Source organism: Python bivittatus, unplaced genomic scaffold (assembly GCF_059951505.1).
Source record: "Python bivittatus isolate LINGU-HERP-01145 unplaced genomic scaffold, Pbiv_v1 ctg000210_np1212, whole genome shotgun sequence".
Taxonomy (NCBI): Eukaryota; Metazoa; Chordata; class Lepidosauria; order Squamata; family Pythonidae; genus Python; species Python bivittatus.
Genome location: NW_028277053.1, coordinates 4,936,761 through 4,954,014, shown reverse-complemented (window position 1 = coordinate 4,954,014; position 17,254 = coordinate 4,936,761). Strand labels below are relative to the sequence as shown.

General features: G+C 45.7%; 1 protein-coding gene across 1 annotated transcript; it reads right to left on the bottom strand.

Annotated features, from left to right (window-relative positions):
• Window positions 1-51: 51 nt before the first annotated feature.
• Window positions 52-16,142, bottom strand: PAQR5 (progestin and adipoQ receptor family member 5). The gene is made up of 7 exons (XM_025171266.2): window positions 15,819-16,142; window positions 12,962-13,089; window positions 12,088-12,293; window positions 11,020-11,146; window positions 7,789-7,885; window positions 6,037-6,178; window positions 52-1,722 (listed from the first exon to the last, which is right to left on the bottom strand). Exons 1-7 carry the CDS (start codon window positions 15,867-15,869, stop codon window positions 1,484-1,486), a joined length of 990 nt encoding a protein of 329 aa, XP_025027034.1. The 5' UTR covers window positions 15,870-16,142; the 3' UTR covers window positions 52-1,483.
• Between the last annotated feature and the right edge of the window lie 1,112 nt (window positions 16,143-17,254).

Here is a 17,254-nt window from a genome sequence, read left to right as displayed (position 1 = left end):
AATCAGGGGCGGGGGCGGGGCGAGGGGCTGTGACGTCACAGAGGCCGGCGGCGCCCGCCCCGCCTCCCTCGCGCAGCTGGGCTGCCTCCCGTGCGGGGGAGCCGCGCCGGCTTCAGCGCCGCGGCGGAGCTGCTCCGTTGCACGGGACGGGGCGGGGCGCGCCCGGGCCTCGGAGGGGACAGAGAGAAAGCGACGGCGAGGACGCTGCGAGCTGCCTTGCCGGCGCCTTTTGGGGCAGCTCGCAGGCGCGCATTGCCCGCAAGGCGGCGCCCGGACGGGGAGACGGGCCGGCGGTTCCCCGGGGCAGGGGCCGCCTTGGGGCTCAGACCCACCGCTCCTCCGGGGCCTCGGCTCTGAGCCCCTGCGCGAAGGGGATCCCCGGCAAGGCTTTGGGAGTCAGCTCAGCCCGGTAAAGCAACGTCCACTTTATTAGCAGAAGGTCGGTTCCGCACAGGCAGCAAGCCGTTTGAATAAATGCAAGAGACCCTCAGTAGCTAAACTACAGGTAGTCCCTGACTTATGACCGCCCGCTTAACAACCGTTCAGAGTTGCAGTGGCCTCAGGAAGGGGGCTTTACGGCAGGGTTCCTCAACCTCAGCGACTTTGTATTTGTATCTGTATTTTTTAAGATGGGTGGACTTCAGCTCCCAGAATTCCTCAGCCAGCTATGCTATGGTGTCTCCTTGCTGGCTGGGGAATTCTGGGAGTTGAAGTCCACCCATCTGCAAGTTGCTGAGGTTGAGGAACCCTGCTTTACAGCCTGTAAAGCACTTCCCGCCATCATAAAATGCCACACCGCCCTCCCCCTGTAATCCTGTGACTGCGTTTCAGGCACTTGGCAACTGGCTCGCATTTACGACCGGTGGCCAACACCCTGCAATCGCATGATTGCCATTTGCAGTCTTCTCTGCCGGCGTCCCCAGAAAGTCAGCTGCGAGCAGAGGGAACCAGGGGAGCTGAAATCCCCCTGCGGGCTGCGGGAAGAGCTGAAATCTTCAGGATTTGTGCCCTGTTCCTGCAGCCCGCGGAAGGATTTGCCCTGGGTGCCCCCTCCTTTCCCCCATTGGCCCCGGGGGGTCAGGTGACTCCTGCGGGGCACAGAAGGTGGCCTTTTCATTCAATGGGCCAGCTGTTCCCCACTACTATAGAATAGCTGGGTTTCTATTTGACTTTCATCAGTTAGTGTAGAGCCTCCTATTGGTATAAATTCAAAGACCGAAGTTACTCAGTTCCTTTACTGAGTCCTGAAACTTGCAGTCCTTCTGAAATACTCCAAGTCAAACTATCCTAGCCTAACCCTTTGAAGAGCAAATTGCTAGTTGTGTGGTACTTCACAGTTCACACGAAAGCAAATCCGAAGTTGAATCAAGTCCCTTGATGTGCTCCACGAAGAGTATTTGCTGTATTTTCTTCAAAGCAGTACCTCGTGTTGGACCTTTTATGTTAAAAGTGGTAGAATTTTGATGTTATTTCTAACAAAATATTAGTCCTGGCGCTTGCTTCCTTTCTTGGAGAATCTGGGTGTGGAATAGAGTGCCTTAGAGAAAATGGCAATGATGACAAGGTTGACAACCACGGCAGCCGCAAAGAAACCCACTGTTTGTGAGAAGAAAGTGGAGGGCAAGGAGGCCTTGCTGCGGTCTTCCATGTCCACACGAAGGGCTTCCATTTGGAAATGAGTCCCCATGACTGCACAGATGTGGGAGAGTTGATGACTGTGCCCTGTAAGAAATCAAAGGAGAATGCTCAGAGGCTGTGTTAAGCTGAACGCCGGCAACATCATTAGATGGTCTGTTGACCTACCCAATGCTTAAACAACTCATAAAACAGGTACATTGCGAAAGATCTCTGTTCACACATGAAGTCTCGTGGCTTCTGGCCATTTTTAATGTTTGTTTATATTTTAGTGCCTGCAACGTTGCATAAAGGTACACAGTCACGTCCACTACTTGGTCTCTGTGCAGCATGTTCAGCAATGATTCTCTCTCGGGAACTGTCTGAGAATGCGGACTTCTGCGGGAGGCATGGCCACAGCGAGCCTGCAGCCGCAGCGAAGACCGAAGAACCGGTGAGTAGACCATTTCTTTGGAACCTCTCCACATAAGGAGAGGACGGGAGATCACATGTTTTTCAGATGGCTGCTCCTCACAAGGAGATTGCAGGACAGTGGTCTTCCGTGGGTTTGAGCACCGGGGGACGAAGGGATCGGCCATCTTGCTCGCAACCTCAGCAGAGCCTTTTAAAGGACACTAGGTTCGCAGGCCTCACTTTCTAATCACTTTCAGAAATTGCCTATTAACCATTTTAAAGCTATTAGAGACCTTTGGAACAACAAGTTTGACAAGCTGCCCAGTGAGTTTAGCTTCAACTCTGAACAAAAGAAAAACTAAGTAAAAGCTTAAGAACTTAAAGAATTCGAAATAAACAGCAAAAAGCCAAATAAGATTTTGATCTAAGATAGTTACAAATGGACTAAGGGTCCGATTAAATTTGGAATATTGATTTTTACTGTAAGATTTTGGAATTAACTCAAAAATAAATAGCTTCTCATGTGAACCACAATTATTTTGGCCATCTTGGCTCATAACAAAGATGAGCAACTTTATGATTTTAGAAACTGGACACTAGAGGGGACTAAAGGTTCTAAGTAGAAGGGGGGAAAATACAAGCCTGCTTTTGGTGTCGGTTAACTGGGACTTACAAAATGACAAAAAGCATCATAACACTGGAAATATTAAAGTAGATCTTTAAAGAATGGAGCCAGAAATTAGTAGCTACAATATCAAATGTGTCAGTAATGATGTCTGATCCTATGGATAGATTATGTCTAAAAGGTGATAATGAGGGATTGACAAATTTTGGAGCAAATTTTGTCTGACAAGACAAAGTTCCAAAAGTGGAACTACAGATGACAGGCCAAGAGAATGATTTGGAAAAGGACACTTTATTGGATTTATAAAAGAAACTGGCTGAAGTTTTAAAAATTAAAGGGGGAAATGCAAATGATAAACCAAGAGAATGATCTGGAAAATGTTTTCTTATTGGATCTACAAAAGAGGCTTGTTAAACCCTTGAAGAAGTCGATGCGATGGGATAAAGAAGAATTGAAGAGAAATCTAATCCTACAACAATGTTTGAATGAACTAAAAGTTAAGACATTTAGAAGTAAAGGAAGGAATATAAAGTTGGCTTATTTGATCAGGTTAAAATAAAACTTTTTTTGAAAGTTCTGGCAAACCTTTACGGACTTTTTGCTGACACCAAGATTGAAAAGTTTATGTTTTATGGATTTGCTTATAGATAAGGGATGAGATATGATGAGATGAAGAGATATCTTTGTAACTATATAGGGGTTGAAGAGTTACTAAATTTGTCTATACTTGTAATGAAGGTTGGAAGTCACTTCTTTATATGAATATATATTTTTATCTTTCTTTTTCTTGCATTTTTGATTCTTTCTTCCTATTCTTCTTTAAGTTTATTTCTTTAACTTGTATTCGTTTTTACTATGGTAATCAAAATCCTTAATAAAAAATTACATACATAAAAAAAGGAACTGCCTGAGAATGCTTCTATGTTCATTGGCTTGTCTCTATCTGTAACATACCAAGGTTCATACTAGAGTTAACTTCCCAGTAACTGGGTACCTTTTTTATATGTCACGGTACCTTTTTTAGAATGGGATAAATATGTAAAAACTAATATTGACCGGTTGCAGTTTTGCATTCCCCTGGTTTATGAAAGATTATGGTCCTCGCTTAACGACCACTCAGCCACTATTCAAAGTTATGACAGCAATCTGGGCCCTTGGCAATCAGTTTGCCCCGTGATCATGTGATCGCCATTTGCAATCCTCCCTGCCACCTGCCAGGAAAGTCAATGGGGAAGCTGTCAGGGAAGGTCACAAGCTGCTGCTGCTGCCTCCTGAGAGGATTCCCTCTCGTCTCTGAGGGCTGCCTGGAAAGCTCCGTGCCGAAATCCAAGCAGGATTTTGGCGTGGGGCACTTTCAGACAGCCGCCAAAATCCTGCCTCGATTTCAGGCATGAAGCTGTTATAGGCAGCCCCCAAAGCTCCGTGCACTAAACATGCCCATGGGGTATTTAATGCATGGAGCTTTGGGGGCTGCCTGAAAAACCTTCGTGCTGAAATCCAAGCAGAATTTTGGCACAGGGAGTTTAGGGTACAGAGCCCTGGGGGCTGCCCAAAAATGCCCCGTGCCGAAAGCCTGCTTGGATTTCAGCACGAGCGTTTTTCAGGCAGCCCCCAAAGTTCTTCCGGCAGCGTTTAGCGAATGGAGCTTTGGGGCCGCCTCCCTCACGCGCCTGGCCCGACCCTCCCGTGCATCCCCTCGTTCCCTCTCCACCCGTAGCGCCTGGGCTTGCAATTCCTGCCAGCTTCCCCACTGACTTGATTGTGGGAAGCCGGCAGGAAGCTGCCTTGCTTAACAACCGGGGCATCCACTTAATAATGGCAACCAGGACCACCAGGACTGCGGTCGCTAAGTGATGCAGTCACGTGACGTTCCACCTAACGACCACATCGCTTAGCGATGGAGGTTCCCATCCCAGTTGTGGTTATTAGGCGAGGACTACTTGTATCAAGATGTTTTGCTGTCTGCTTTTAAATTCGGTTTTGATTCAATTTGTATTTTATACTCTTTTTATTGTTGAAAATTGCCTTGAGTATTGGAATAAACAGACAGGTGGGGCTATAATAATATAATAAAGTGTCAATTCTTATTATTATTATCCAATAATAAAGTGTCAAGATTTCATTTATGCAAACTATGGGGTGGCTTCTCCATTTCCGTTAGTATTCTGCAGGTTGTCCACATCCAACAGAACAGCTTTCCCACCCTTTATAACAGCTGTGTATTTATTTTTATTATGAGATTTTATCCCGCCTTTTTTTTAATATTTGGTCACCTCCAAGTGGCAAACATACCTAAAACTCCCGCCTATTTTCCCCACCACAACCACTGCCTTGTGAGGTGGGCTGGGCTGGGCTGGGCTGAGAGAGCGACTGGCCCGAAGTCACCCAGCCGGCTTTCATGCCAGCGGGAGGCCTCGAACCGCCTCCTGGCCTCTAGACCGGCGTCTTCACCACCACCTCATACTGGCTCGCTGTCCAGAGCCGTGTCTAGCCCAGAAGGGCTAAGTAGGGTTGGGATCCATTGGTGCCCTCAGAAATACCAGGCTGCCAGCTGGAGGGAGACGCTGAGAGCCTCCCAGGGAGAGGCGGCTGCAGCTGTGGGACTGCCAGGAGAACAAACTGAGTAGTCTTCATTCTTTGTCAGGCTCTGAGTAACCTTTTTCCTAAGTCAGAAGTTCTGTTCACAGTATAAATTCATGGTATTTTTCAGATAACTTCACACAGTGAAGCGTGGCCCCCGATCCAGTCTGTTATTTGAGGAAATAAGATTCGTGTAATGATTTAATTCAAAAGCCCCCGGGAAGAGGAGGAAGCAAGAACACCGGCCCCTGCCTGTCCTGGCGATCTCTTCAGGACACCCTCCTAGCCCTCAGCAGTCTTCCCCACGGGAAAAGGGCCAGGAAGACCCCTAGTTAAATACGTGTTGCCTCTGACGTCCAGGGGTTCCATACAAGCGATGAGCAGTGAACCTCACCGTAGACCGAATTCCTGTGGTGTAAGCAAGCGATCGTACCCAGGGACCCTTCAAGCGGGCAGTTTATCCCCTCATCCGTGTAGATGCCCCTTGCTGACTTTCGCAGGGGAGTTGAGGAGAAGGAACTAGCTTGGGCTCGATCAGGTGGATGAACCAGAAATAATTTCAGTAGATCTCATATACGCGTTCAAAAATGAACAAGGCCTAATAGCCCTGACCAGTGCACATTAAAATGTGGTAGGAATCCATATTTAATTTGTCGTCTTTCTAAAGGTGGGTAAAAAATTCCTCAGTAGATGGTTTTGTGACCTAAAAGGAAAAGTTTCTGAGCTTCTTAGAACTCTGCCCTTGACTTGTCAATCAAACCCCCTTCCCTGTAGCAGCACTTAGAAGAAGAATTGCCTCTCACCAACATAGTCGAAAAGGCCGGGTGCCAACTTCTCTGGCAGGTGTGCAGCAAAAAAGAAGCAGGTGAGGCAAGCGAAGACAATGTGCTTGTAGTGAATTGCAAGGACACTTTCCGTGCAAACGTTTACCTCGCACAAGTACAGCTGTAATAAAAAAAAAAGACGTTCAGATATTTGGGAGAGCCAGAGATAGGTAAAGAAGCAATCAGTTTTCTGAGCCTTCCCCAGCCTGATGCCCTCCGGACGCTGGATAGTCCCAGACCGATCACCGCGTGATAGCCTCCCAGGTTGCCAAGAAAGGAAAACTCTCAGTACGGTGCTGTCTCCAGTTCTGCTGGTGGAATGAAGAGGGAAACACGCACGTGCAAAGTTTTCCTATTGATCTGAACTCTAGAACAGCTGAGTCTCTTAAAAATTATCTTGCCGTGCAGGACTTCGAACAGGCACAGTTCCAACATGATCCCAAGTAGGTAGATATAAAATGAATCCCACTCATTCAGATTAGATCTCTGATATCAGTATTAAAAGTCCTTATGTCCTGTTGCAAAATTAGGATCAAACTCTTTAAACACAGTTTTTTAAAATGGATTGGATTTTATTCATCTGATCAATCAGTGACCTGCTATTTAATATGTTTTGATTTTGCTGCCTTACTATGAATTACTTGTTGAATTGTTCTATACATTAAGGAAGAGGTTCTCAAACACTGTTTTGCTATGAATCAAATTGTAAATGAGTTTGTGTGACCCCTTCACCTGAATGATTTCATTGGGGTTGGACAAGAAATATATTACTTTTAATCATTACAGTTTAATTTATATATCAAATTAGACAATCTATGACCAATTGGCTTCACGTTTCAGAGATGTTCCCTTGCCTAAACAGAGAAACAGAGTGACCACAGGCAAAAAAGCAGTGGGAGTGGGAGCAACTTCCGACTTCCTGCCGTCTTCCCCATTGACTTTCTCTGTGGGGAACTGGCAGGGAATGTTGGAAATGATGATCACATGACCGCAGCGGAGCAGCAGCACCGAAGCAGACACAACTTTGCCAAATTTCAACCCCACGGGAGTAATGGATCCTAGATTTTGTACACATTCTGTAAGTTAGCCCATTTGAGGTACCTCGGTTCAAAAATTGTTGCCCTAAGATGCAGAATCTTGCCCAATTGAAGGTTACAAACAGAAACAGACAGGAGAGTTTTAGTAGTATATAGATAAAATTGATGGATCCTTATAGCTATAAATTAATGTTTTCATTGGAATTAATCAAACAAATTTAAAACCATATTTTTAATGAGAAGGACGAGTCTTTTAGTTTTGCCCAGTTCTTGAAATCTTTATTTTTGAAAGCCTTTCTCATTTATTTTGGATCAATGCTAGTTCTTAATAGCAACTGTAGAAAATTCTCACTTCGCTATCGGCTTGCATAGGCAGAGCGGGATCTGCAACCCAGCTTGGATGCTCAGCCCATCAATGTTGCACGCTCAGAACCGGAGCCTTGTCCAAATTTGCTCTGGGCTTCGCTTGGACCAACCAGCTTTTCCAAGCAGAGTGGAAGTGGCCCTGTGGGCCCCCTGTCCAATTCCTTCATTACCCCCAATGATTCCAACCCACAGTTTAAGAATCCCTCATTGGTTTTGCTACTGTTATATTTTGATAATATTCTGTCAGTGGTGATAAGTAACTTGAGCATAATATATTAAAAGGTGATGTAGATAGACGAGATAGGAGAAAATTATTTTAAAACCGTACCCTGTAGAAGAGAGGCAAGCTGTCAAACAGGTAAGAATACGCAAAGGCCAAGAGGCGGATCACTTTGCTGAACTTTGGCTGCTCCGTTTCCATGAACCTGAATGTTAAAAAGAAAAACGAGACGATGAGGGCCTTGAATGGGGAGGGGTCCATATTATTTCCTCAGAATAGAACACAGTTTTGGGGAATCCCTGCTGGTGAATTTTAACCCTTTTTGTAATGCCTGAACAGGGTCTCCCTCTCTCTGTCTTCCACAGAGACGGAGCTTTTCTTCCCCGTCCCCTTTCATCCAGTTTTGTTCCGACTCTCTTTTCCTTCCCGGATCGGTTTGTGCCTTCCCCATCGTTCTTGTCTCCATTTTTGCTGTTTCTCTTGGAAGTACAGAGAGTAAGGTCTGAGTAGCTGCCTGTCTCTTCATATGGATGTTCTGCAAATGAGGGAGTGAATGGCTGGAATATGCACACAGAGAAACAATTTAACTTAAGCCGTGGGATAGGCTAATTGATTTTCATTATTTATTTATTTAATTTATTAAACTTGTCCCCCACCCATCTCCCCCCAGTGGGGGACTCTGGGCGGCTCAGAACACATTAAAGCAATAAATAAATATACAATTAAAATCTATAGCAATTCACATTTACAAAAATAAAAGGGAAAAAATCCAGGAGGCTGATGGTTCAAGGCAGCAGTGCCAGGCCACTAAGGGACTAGCCAGCCCCACACTTGATGATCCCCCTCCTTGCCCCAGGCCAGATGGCAGAGCCAGGTCTTCAGATCCTGGCCAGGAGTGAGGGGGCCAATCTCACCTCTGGGGGCAAGATGTTTCAAAGGGCGGGGGCTACCGCAGAGAAGGCCCACCTTCTGGACCCCGCTAGTCGGAGTTCTTTCACCAAAGGGTCCGGAGCATGCCCTCTCTGTGTGATCGGGTGGGACGGGATGAACTCACGGGGGAGAGGTAACCTGGTCCCATGCCATGTAGGGCTTTAAAGGTGATAACCAACACCTTGAATTGGACCCGGAAGCAAACCGGTGCCCAATGCAGCTCATGAATTGATTATTCATTTAGTCAACGTGTTTTTTTGCTATCCCTGGGATTTTTCAGAGTGTAGCCTCTGGAATAGATGTGTACATACAGTATGTGTCACTTGCACACATTTATTGGAGTGAGGCAGTCTTCAGGGCTGGTTTTGGTTAAAGTTTGCAATCCCAGGAAGACAGGTTGGGGAAGCTGCCCACTGCACAGGGTTTTCACCTATATTTATAGTTCATATGATTTATTCTTCCTTGGGGGGGGGTGATGGGATTCCTTCCTTCCTTCCTTCCTTCCTTCCTTCCTTCCTTCCTTCCTTCCTTCCTTCCTTCCTTCCTTCCTTCCTTCCTTCCTTCCTTCCTTCCTTCCTTCCTTCCTTTCTTTCCACGCCATGTTCATATAGCCACCCATCTCACACAAAGCGACTCTGGGTGGCATACAGCCATAAAATAGCAAGTGGATAAAAACAAACATTATAAAAAGATAAAAGGTTCATATTAACATAAAAACGTGATCACAAATTTTTTAAAAAATAGATTCTAAAATATGCAAACCCCACGGAGAGAGCAGGATATCAGTTGCAGCGCAGCCATCTAAGAATGTCTCCAGTTCCCAGAGACCCCCAGGCCTGATGGCACAACCAGGTCTTGAGGGGAGGGGCGAGCCTGGCCTTGGGGGAGAAGGACCCCCAAGGAGGGGGCCACGGCAGAGAAGGCCCCCTCCTGGGACCACCTGATGCACGTCCCCAGCCGAGGGAGCACGTAGCGTGCCTTCCCTGCCGGATCTCTGAAATCTGAGATCGGGGGGGGGGGGGAGGTGGGAGATCCTTATTTAAATTAGGGGTCATTGTTCTTTTGGGCAAAACTATAGAGACTGGGTTCACTCATTGTGCTAAGCTATAAGGCAGTGTTGTCCAAACTTGGCCACTTTAAGATGAGTGGACTTCAACTCCCAGAATTCCCCAGCCAGCCATGCTGGCTGGGGAATTCTGGGAGTTGAAGTCCACTCATCTTAAAGTGGCCAAGTTTGGACAACACTGCTATAAGGTGATTGGTTTGGTTCTGAATTTATAATCCGTGGCTTATAGTTTATTCTGAAGTATGAATCCAGTTTAGTCATCTTATCCCTATATGTCTTATAATAGCTGAAATGAAACACAGAAAACAGCCAAGTTAGTGACAAAACCAAATGTGTGATCTATTGTGTATTTACTCAGAATTGATGAGATATACAGTATGTCTAATTTCATGCAAAAATGTGTGATTTTGCTTCCTTTCTAACCAATAACGATAGGGTTTTTTTTAGCATAGATTGGCCTAGATTTCATAGGATTTCATATATTTTAGTTGAATAAATGAGATTCTGTGCACAATTTGTTATTTATTTATTAATTAATTTTTTATACCACCTGACTCCCAGTGACCCTGGGATAAATTGTTAATACATGTTTTAATGATTATGTGATTTTTCTTTTTCTTTTTTTTGGTAACTTTGAGTCAGTGTTGACTTGTGGTGACCGCCTGGACAGGTCCATGGAGTTTCCTTAGCAAGATTTTTGGAAGTGGCTTGCCCTTGCCTTCTTCCAAGGGCTGAGAGAAGTTAGTCTCCTGATTTCTAGCCTGGTGCCTTTTAACTACTACAAACTAGCTCTCCTGATATATTTAGATCATTTATCTTAATTTAGTATGTTAATGTTTAGGTTTTTTTCTTGGTGTAATTTTTGTTTGTTGTAATACAATTTCATAACTAATTTGTCCTATGTTATTGTTCTTTTAATTAGACATTGTATATTGTTTTTTCTGTGTTTCCTTTTAAAAATTGCAATAACTTAAAAAAAAAAAAAAAAGGGCATGCAGCCCACCCCCAAAGATACAAGAGGTACTATTTTTGTTTTTTAGATTTTCTTTAGCCCGCCTTTCTTATTTTTATAAACAACGCAAGGCGGCGAGCAAACCTAGTCCTCCTTCCTCCTGCTGTTTTCCCCACCATAACCACCGCCCTGCGAGGTGGGCTGGGCTGAGCGCGGGAGGGCCCACAGCCCCCCCCGCCCCCAGTGGGCCCAGGACTTTGCCACTCGGCCCAGCTGGCCGGGCGCTGGAGCGGAGGCGAGCTGCCCTCCCCCTTCTGCCTTGAGCCGGTTCGTTCTCTCCAGCCACGGCAGGGAATTCCCGGGTGCCATCATGAACCAGATCCGGCAGTACCTGGAGAAGCAGGAGAGGCTGGTGGCGATCCCTGCGTTAAGCACAGCCGCGGGAACGAAGGCGCGATGGAAGGGGCTGCCGGACCACTCTTCTGGGAACACGTAGGCGGAATAAGCCACGGCAGAGCCTGGAGACAAAGCAACACTCCGTTCTTTCGGGCAGGCTGGGGTCTCACCTAGGGAGGTTTTTTCTCCCTCCGGCGCAGGACCGAAAAACGCCCAGGCCACACCACCAAGAGGGCTGCAGCCGAGAGGTGACCGTCAAGCGGGTCCCAGCTTCCCCAGGGCCGCTGCCCGTGCCCGCTGTCCCAGGCAGGGTGCTTGCGCTGCCAAAGGGGGCAGGGGATGCCCACATAAGCTTCTGTGGCAGAAGAAGTTATAGCGAGAAGGAGACAAATGCCAGGGGAGCCCGAAGCGCATGACGGGAAGGGAAGGGCTCCCACTTCATGGTTTCCAAGTCACTCGCCAGGATGAAAAAGCAGATCATAACCCTTTTAAAAGTGACCAAAGCTGCTTTTAAGAGGACTCCTCTCGCGGAGCGGGAAGAGTTGTGAGTTGTGACACCCACTAATGCGTGAAAGTGAATAGCCTGTTAGTGATTGACAGTTTCTGCCTCTTTCACATTTTACGGGCTATGGGGGCTGGGTGTCTCCTTAATTTACCTTCAAAAAAAGGTAAAATTGATTTTAAAACTGCGTGGTCTTCCAAATAAGCACAGGAATGAGGGGAAAAAAGAATATACCGTCCAAGCACCTGCAGTTGCAATTGTATTGCCCTCTGTGGGGAAAGGAAGGCTGAGTTCATACATACTAAACCTGATTTTAGTAAACCCAAGTTTTGCTAAAATCTACTTCGGCTAGATTCCCAGAATGCACTAAGGCACAAACTCTGATTTACAAACACCAGTGAATGGTTCATGTAACATGCTAAGCCATAAACATGATGGCTTAGCGCACTTTAGTTAAAATTTAGTTAAATTTCCCTAGAGACAGCAAGCACCCGTGGAAGCGTTGGGAAAAGACCTGAAACGCCTTAAGGAAAGGGAGCTGCATCTCGCTCGCCTCCTCACCGAAACCGTACAGCGCAAGTGCCCCGTAATCGAAGAAATAGCAAAGGTGCCTCGCCCGGCTGGACATGGGGCTGAAGGTGTGAGCGCCGCTGGATATCAGCAGATAAACGCAACAGGTCCCCAGGTAGGCAAGAAAGGGCCACGTATGGTGGTCTCTCCAGACATCCCAGGCATGGAGTGAAGCCAGAAGCTTCCAGAGGAAGTACCTGCAAGCAGAAGAGCCGCTCAGCCACAGTGGGGGGCAGCCCTTGCAGGGCCAGCTGCTGGCTTCCTGCAGCTCCTTGGCCAGGGCTCAGATGAGGGGCTCGGTGGAGCGCAGCCTGCATCAAGGGGGCTTCACTGGCCCGCCCGTTACGGGCAAGAGAAGGCTGCAGTCATCTTCCCCAGCCAAAGACCACAGCAGCAGTGATGAAAGACAAGTTCCCCCTCAGTGGCTGATGATCCTTAGCGTTTTTCGTGGCTTCCCCTGAGCCACTTCTGCCAAAGAGCGCCCAGTGGTGCTTTGAAACGAAATGAAAAGAGCACCCAGCTTCAGCAAGGCTGCCCCTCCAACCCCTTATGAGCTTTCCATGCTTCCATTTCACCCTTTCTCTTTAGAAACGGGGTAGAGAAACTCTTCTCTCACTTGCATGAAGTCACAGAGAGCCAGATGATGAGAGGGTCACGCTTCAGTGCCGTGTAGTGGGGCTAAACTGAACAACAGAGTGAGAAGATTTTCTCTCTTTGGACAACCCAAATCATCCCATTCCTCTTAAAAGTACCCAGAGTACAGTCCTGGGCTTTAGCCTAACAATAACTCATCCCCACGGCCTGAGGCAACCATCAAGAAGAACATATTTTTGTTATGGGACAAATGCATGCGTAATTCACAGACCAAGCGGGTAGAAAATGTGTCCAGATGTTCATAGTTTCATTTGTCATCTGGAAGATACTGAAGATGCAGTCTGCCGCAGAACTTTTGGGGTGACGGTAACCACAAAGAATGCCCTCTTCTCGGAAAACCTGCAAAAGAAGAACCAGGACGCTCCAGGGGCAGGCATGGAGAATGGCAGCACCTTCAAGATTAAGCTACCTTTATTGGGGCATAATCTCGGCAGCAACAGCAGCTCATGGCATACATGAGCTGAAGAGGGTGCCTCCAAGGCTTTAAGGGCGTCGTACCCTCTCACGACAGTTCGTGGGCTGACTATGCAGAGATCCTCCTGGGTTTCTTAGGGACGTTTTCTCATGCTCTTCCAGCTTTCGGTAAATAATAAAGATTTTATTCAGATTCTTCTGAATAAAGAAGCAAAATGAGGAAACGCTGCATACATAAATCTGTGGCTAGGGCCTGGTTGTTTAAGCCATCCACAGTTTGTCCTGGGGGTCTACAACCTCTGTTGGCTCAGGGGCTGCATCCCAAAGCTGGGCGGGGCCAGGATCCAAAGCGGACCGAGTGAGATGGTGTGGGAGTTAAGGAGTGAAATGGGTGTGTTAAATCTCTGTATGGTTTGGGGTTTATTTTTTATTTTTTGCCTTTCCAAATTCCCCAGCACCCCAAAACACATAAATACACACAATATGCAAAATGTTTTGGTTTCGTCCATTCTGGGAACCACAAAAACTGAGGTAAAAAAAGTCAAGATGGTGTCTGTGCCTATGTAATCACGCCTTTAAGTGCGTAAAAAAGGGGAAGGGCACAGCCACTTTTCACACACACACACACACACCAAATGTCCCCACTGGCCACACTTTGTGGACCTTTATATTATAATCTATTAGTCTCTGGAAAACTAACAGTAACAAAAGTGCTATTATAGTTCCTTTATGAACAGGACTTTGAAAAATTCAGTTAAAAAACTTCAGTTAACAAAAATTCAATTAACAAAACTATAACTACTGTATCTACAAGGAAAATAAGCTGAACGGTTTCATGCTAGAATTATTATGGCATTATTTCATTCATTCCCTTTTTATGGATTATTCACAATTGTGTGTGTGTGCGCGCGCCTTTGAGTCAGTTTTTAACTCCTGGAGCCTGCCTGGACTAGTCCCTGCAGTTTTCTTAGCAGGCTTTTCGGAAATAGCTTGCCATTCCTCCTTCCTACGGCTGAGAGACAGCGACTGGCCCAAGGTCACCCAGCCGGCGTTTTGCCTCAGGCAGGACTCGAACTCCTGGTTTCTAGCCTGGTGCCTTAAGTACTAGAGTTCACCAAACTGGCTCTCCTTATTCACACTGTGCTACGCTCCAAAAACTGTCTTCCTGCATTTTTGGCTCCTTTGCTTTTTTAATAGCCTGCAGAAAAGGGACTTCCATGCAGAGACTTTCTGAAGTCACCAATAAATAAATACCGTGCACTTATTCTGTCTTTCCCTCTTTAAGAGAGGTTTTGTACTAAGGAAAAAAACGGAAAGCACTGGAAGAATTTGAAGAGGATAATGTTATTTTGAGCTCCAAATATTTTTATGCTTGAGAAAGAATAAGAAATTAAAACCTTATCTGAAAGCATGCAAAAATAATATCCTTTATTTTTATGAAAATTTCCATTGATATAACTGCTATTTCATATTCAAACGTTATAATTTAATATATCTAGAGAAGTATGAGAAAGGAATCTATTACAATACCATAAACTTCATGACTTTTTCAGTTGGTGCCTTTTTAAGACTTTTCTTTTAAAAAAAAATCAATTGTCACTCATGTTTTCCAGCTAGATTTGTCTTAAAATAAAAACATAAATTTCTTTAATTTTCCACCAGAAATAAATCCCAGGCCCTGACCTTTTTGCTCAGAAGAACAAAAATGTTCAGATGTTCTAAACTCCATCTGGAAGGAGCACACTTAATGGGAAGCAGGCTGTGCCAACTCCGGACAATGTCCACTAGATGTCTCCACCACCACAATTCCCAAGAAATGACAACAAATGTTCACACACACACACACACACAACCACACATGCATGTGCACGGATATACACGCGCGCACACACACCCTTGACAGGATCTGGGAATGAAAAATCTGCATACACATTTGAAATGCGTATTTCCTACCCAGAAGTTAGTGTAGCTGTTTGAAAAACTGAAAATAGGTAATAAGTCATTTTATTTCCTTGTGTCATCAGTTCTGCCACAGGTGAGTGTAGTCCTACCAACAACTTAGGGCTTGAAACAGGGAAGTAAAAGGGTATCATTCATGCAGGGCTGGGAAGGAAAATACCAGCCAGCGTTGGCAGCAATTCTGCCAGCCGGCATCGTGGAACTCAAACAAGCAGCACAGAAGTGAACCAGCTTGGACAGGACTGGACGTTTTTTGAGTGGGCTGTAGCAACTTTGGAGCGTCCCAGGGAGAAGTAACGCTTTCCCATTGGTTTTCAAGAGTTACTGTTTAACTTAAGTCAATATTTTACACAGGCCACCCTGTGCTGTACACATAAAGAAACTCTTCTGCCTCAGGGTTGTCTGTTCTGGTCCAAAAGCATATTTCCAGGTGCTGCTGCTGCTGCTGCTGCTGCTCGTCCATTGAGCGTCCCAGGCCTGACCTACAGAATGACCACCCAGGTCCAGCCCCAGGACACCACCTGCTCTGTGGTGCTGGGCTAGTAGCCTCTTGCAAGCCTCGCCTACCTGGCTGACTGTTTCAGGGAGCCAGAGGCGAGCTGCGTGGAGCAGACCCAGTTCAGATATGCCATCTGATCAACAAGAGCTAATGTTTGAGTGAATGAGAGGCACACTGAAAACGATTGTTTACTTACTTGGGGAACTTGATTAATGTTGAGAAGTCTGGGGAGTTTCCAGCTGAGCATGGTGCAGCCGATCAAGCGTTAGCTGGGAGGAGAGCTTCCGAATGTTGGCGCCCAAGATGGCAGCTTGAGCTAAACTTCCTTCAGCGTCTGCGTTCAGATCTGTTCTTTCTTATTCCCTGAAGCGCCTTGCAGACCCAGCCAAGACATGTCAGCACTGCTGCTCCAGGAAGGAAGATAACCCCAAGAGTTACTCACTCTGAACCCCAAGGTAGCTGGGCAAGCCCAAGGCAGGGCAAAGTGTTTTAAAGGTAGGGCAGGTCCAGGCCACACCCAAAATGTTGCCCAACTATTATTCTGCTCTGGGCAAGAGGCTGCCAGTGTTAGAGCTGGCAACCAAAACTAGCAGTGGCTGAGGCAGAAGTCGCCTCACTCATTTTGACTGTAATTGTTTAACAAGGAGCATAATCCACCAGGATGTTTTCCTACACCTGCTGCCTTGGAGTGGGCAGGGTTTGTATGCTGAAGTATTTCCCAGCAACCTGAGACAAACAGAGGGCCTTTTGGTGCCTGAAGAAGGAACGTGAGGTTCACTTCTGTGGACTACTTGCCAAAAATATTCCCCCAGTGGGAATTTTCTGCTCTTGGGACTACGGTAGGATTTCTTGATATTAAGGATGGCCCTTAAGGTTCCAGATAAAGGAGGCACTTGAATTCTCTTTTATCAAATAAATAAATAAAAACATACTATTTAATAAATACTGTAGTATTTATTTATTATAATTTCTGGACTGTTTTCTAAATTAGGGTCGGCAATATCTTAATTCTGCTGCCATCAAGCGGTGTCTAGAGGGTATGTATTCTAGCAGCCATAGCAGGATGTAGGCGAAGAATGGAAGCTTGAGCTTGACAGAAACTTAGTCACAGAACAGCTCTTTGCCTTTAATGAGTTTAAATAACTCAAATGAATTGCATGCCAGGGCACTGAAGGAAGTAGATGATAGCCTGGCTGCGCTTTTAAATATTTTCCTCAAAAAAAACGAGTGCTAGATGATAGCAACATGTTTTTCTTATCTTCAAAAAGGGGGAAGGAAGCTCCAATCAGTTAGAGCCAGACAGTCCAATCTTGATACTTAGGCAGCTTCTAGAGCAGATCACAAAGAGAGTGTTTTTGCAAGCACCTTGAAAAGGATGCAGTTGATTACCAGAAGTCAACATGGATGAGTTTTGCTAGACTGAACTTTAGTTAGATACATATCATGCACAACTGTAGCAAGAGTATTAATTATCTAGGATGATTAATAATCATATTACATCATTAATAATCAATAAAATAGAAATTAATAAATGTAATTAATAATAATAATTAATACTCCAACATGTGTAGGATTATTTCTCAAAGCATTTGAGAAAGTACCTCATGACATGCTGATCAAGTAACAGTTGCC

Coding starts and splice junctions, on each gene's coding strand:
- PAQR5 (XM_025171266.2), bottom strand. CDS start 15,869: ATGCTCAGCTGGAAACTCCCCAGACTTCTCAACATTAATCAAGTTCCC. Junction 13,090..15,818: donor ACATTAATCAAGTTCCCCAA/GTAAGTAAACAA, acceptor CTTCTTTTGCAG/GTTTTCCGAGAAGAGGGCAT. Junction 7,886..11,019: donor AGCCTCTCCTGCTTCTCCAG/GTACTGCCGGAT, acceptor TTTAACATTCAG/GTTCATGGAAACGGAGCAGC.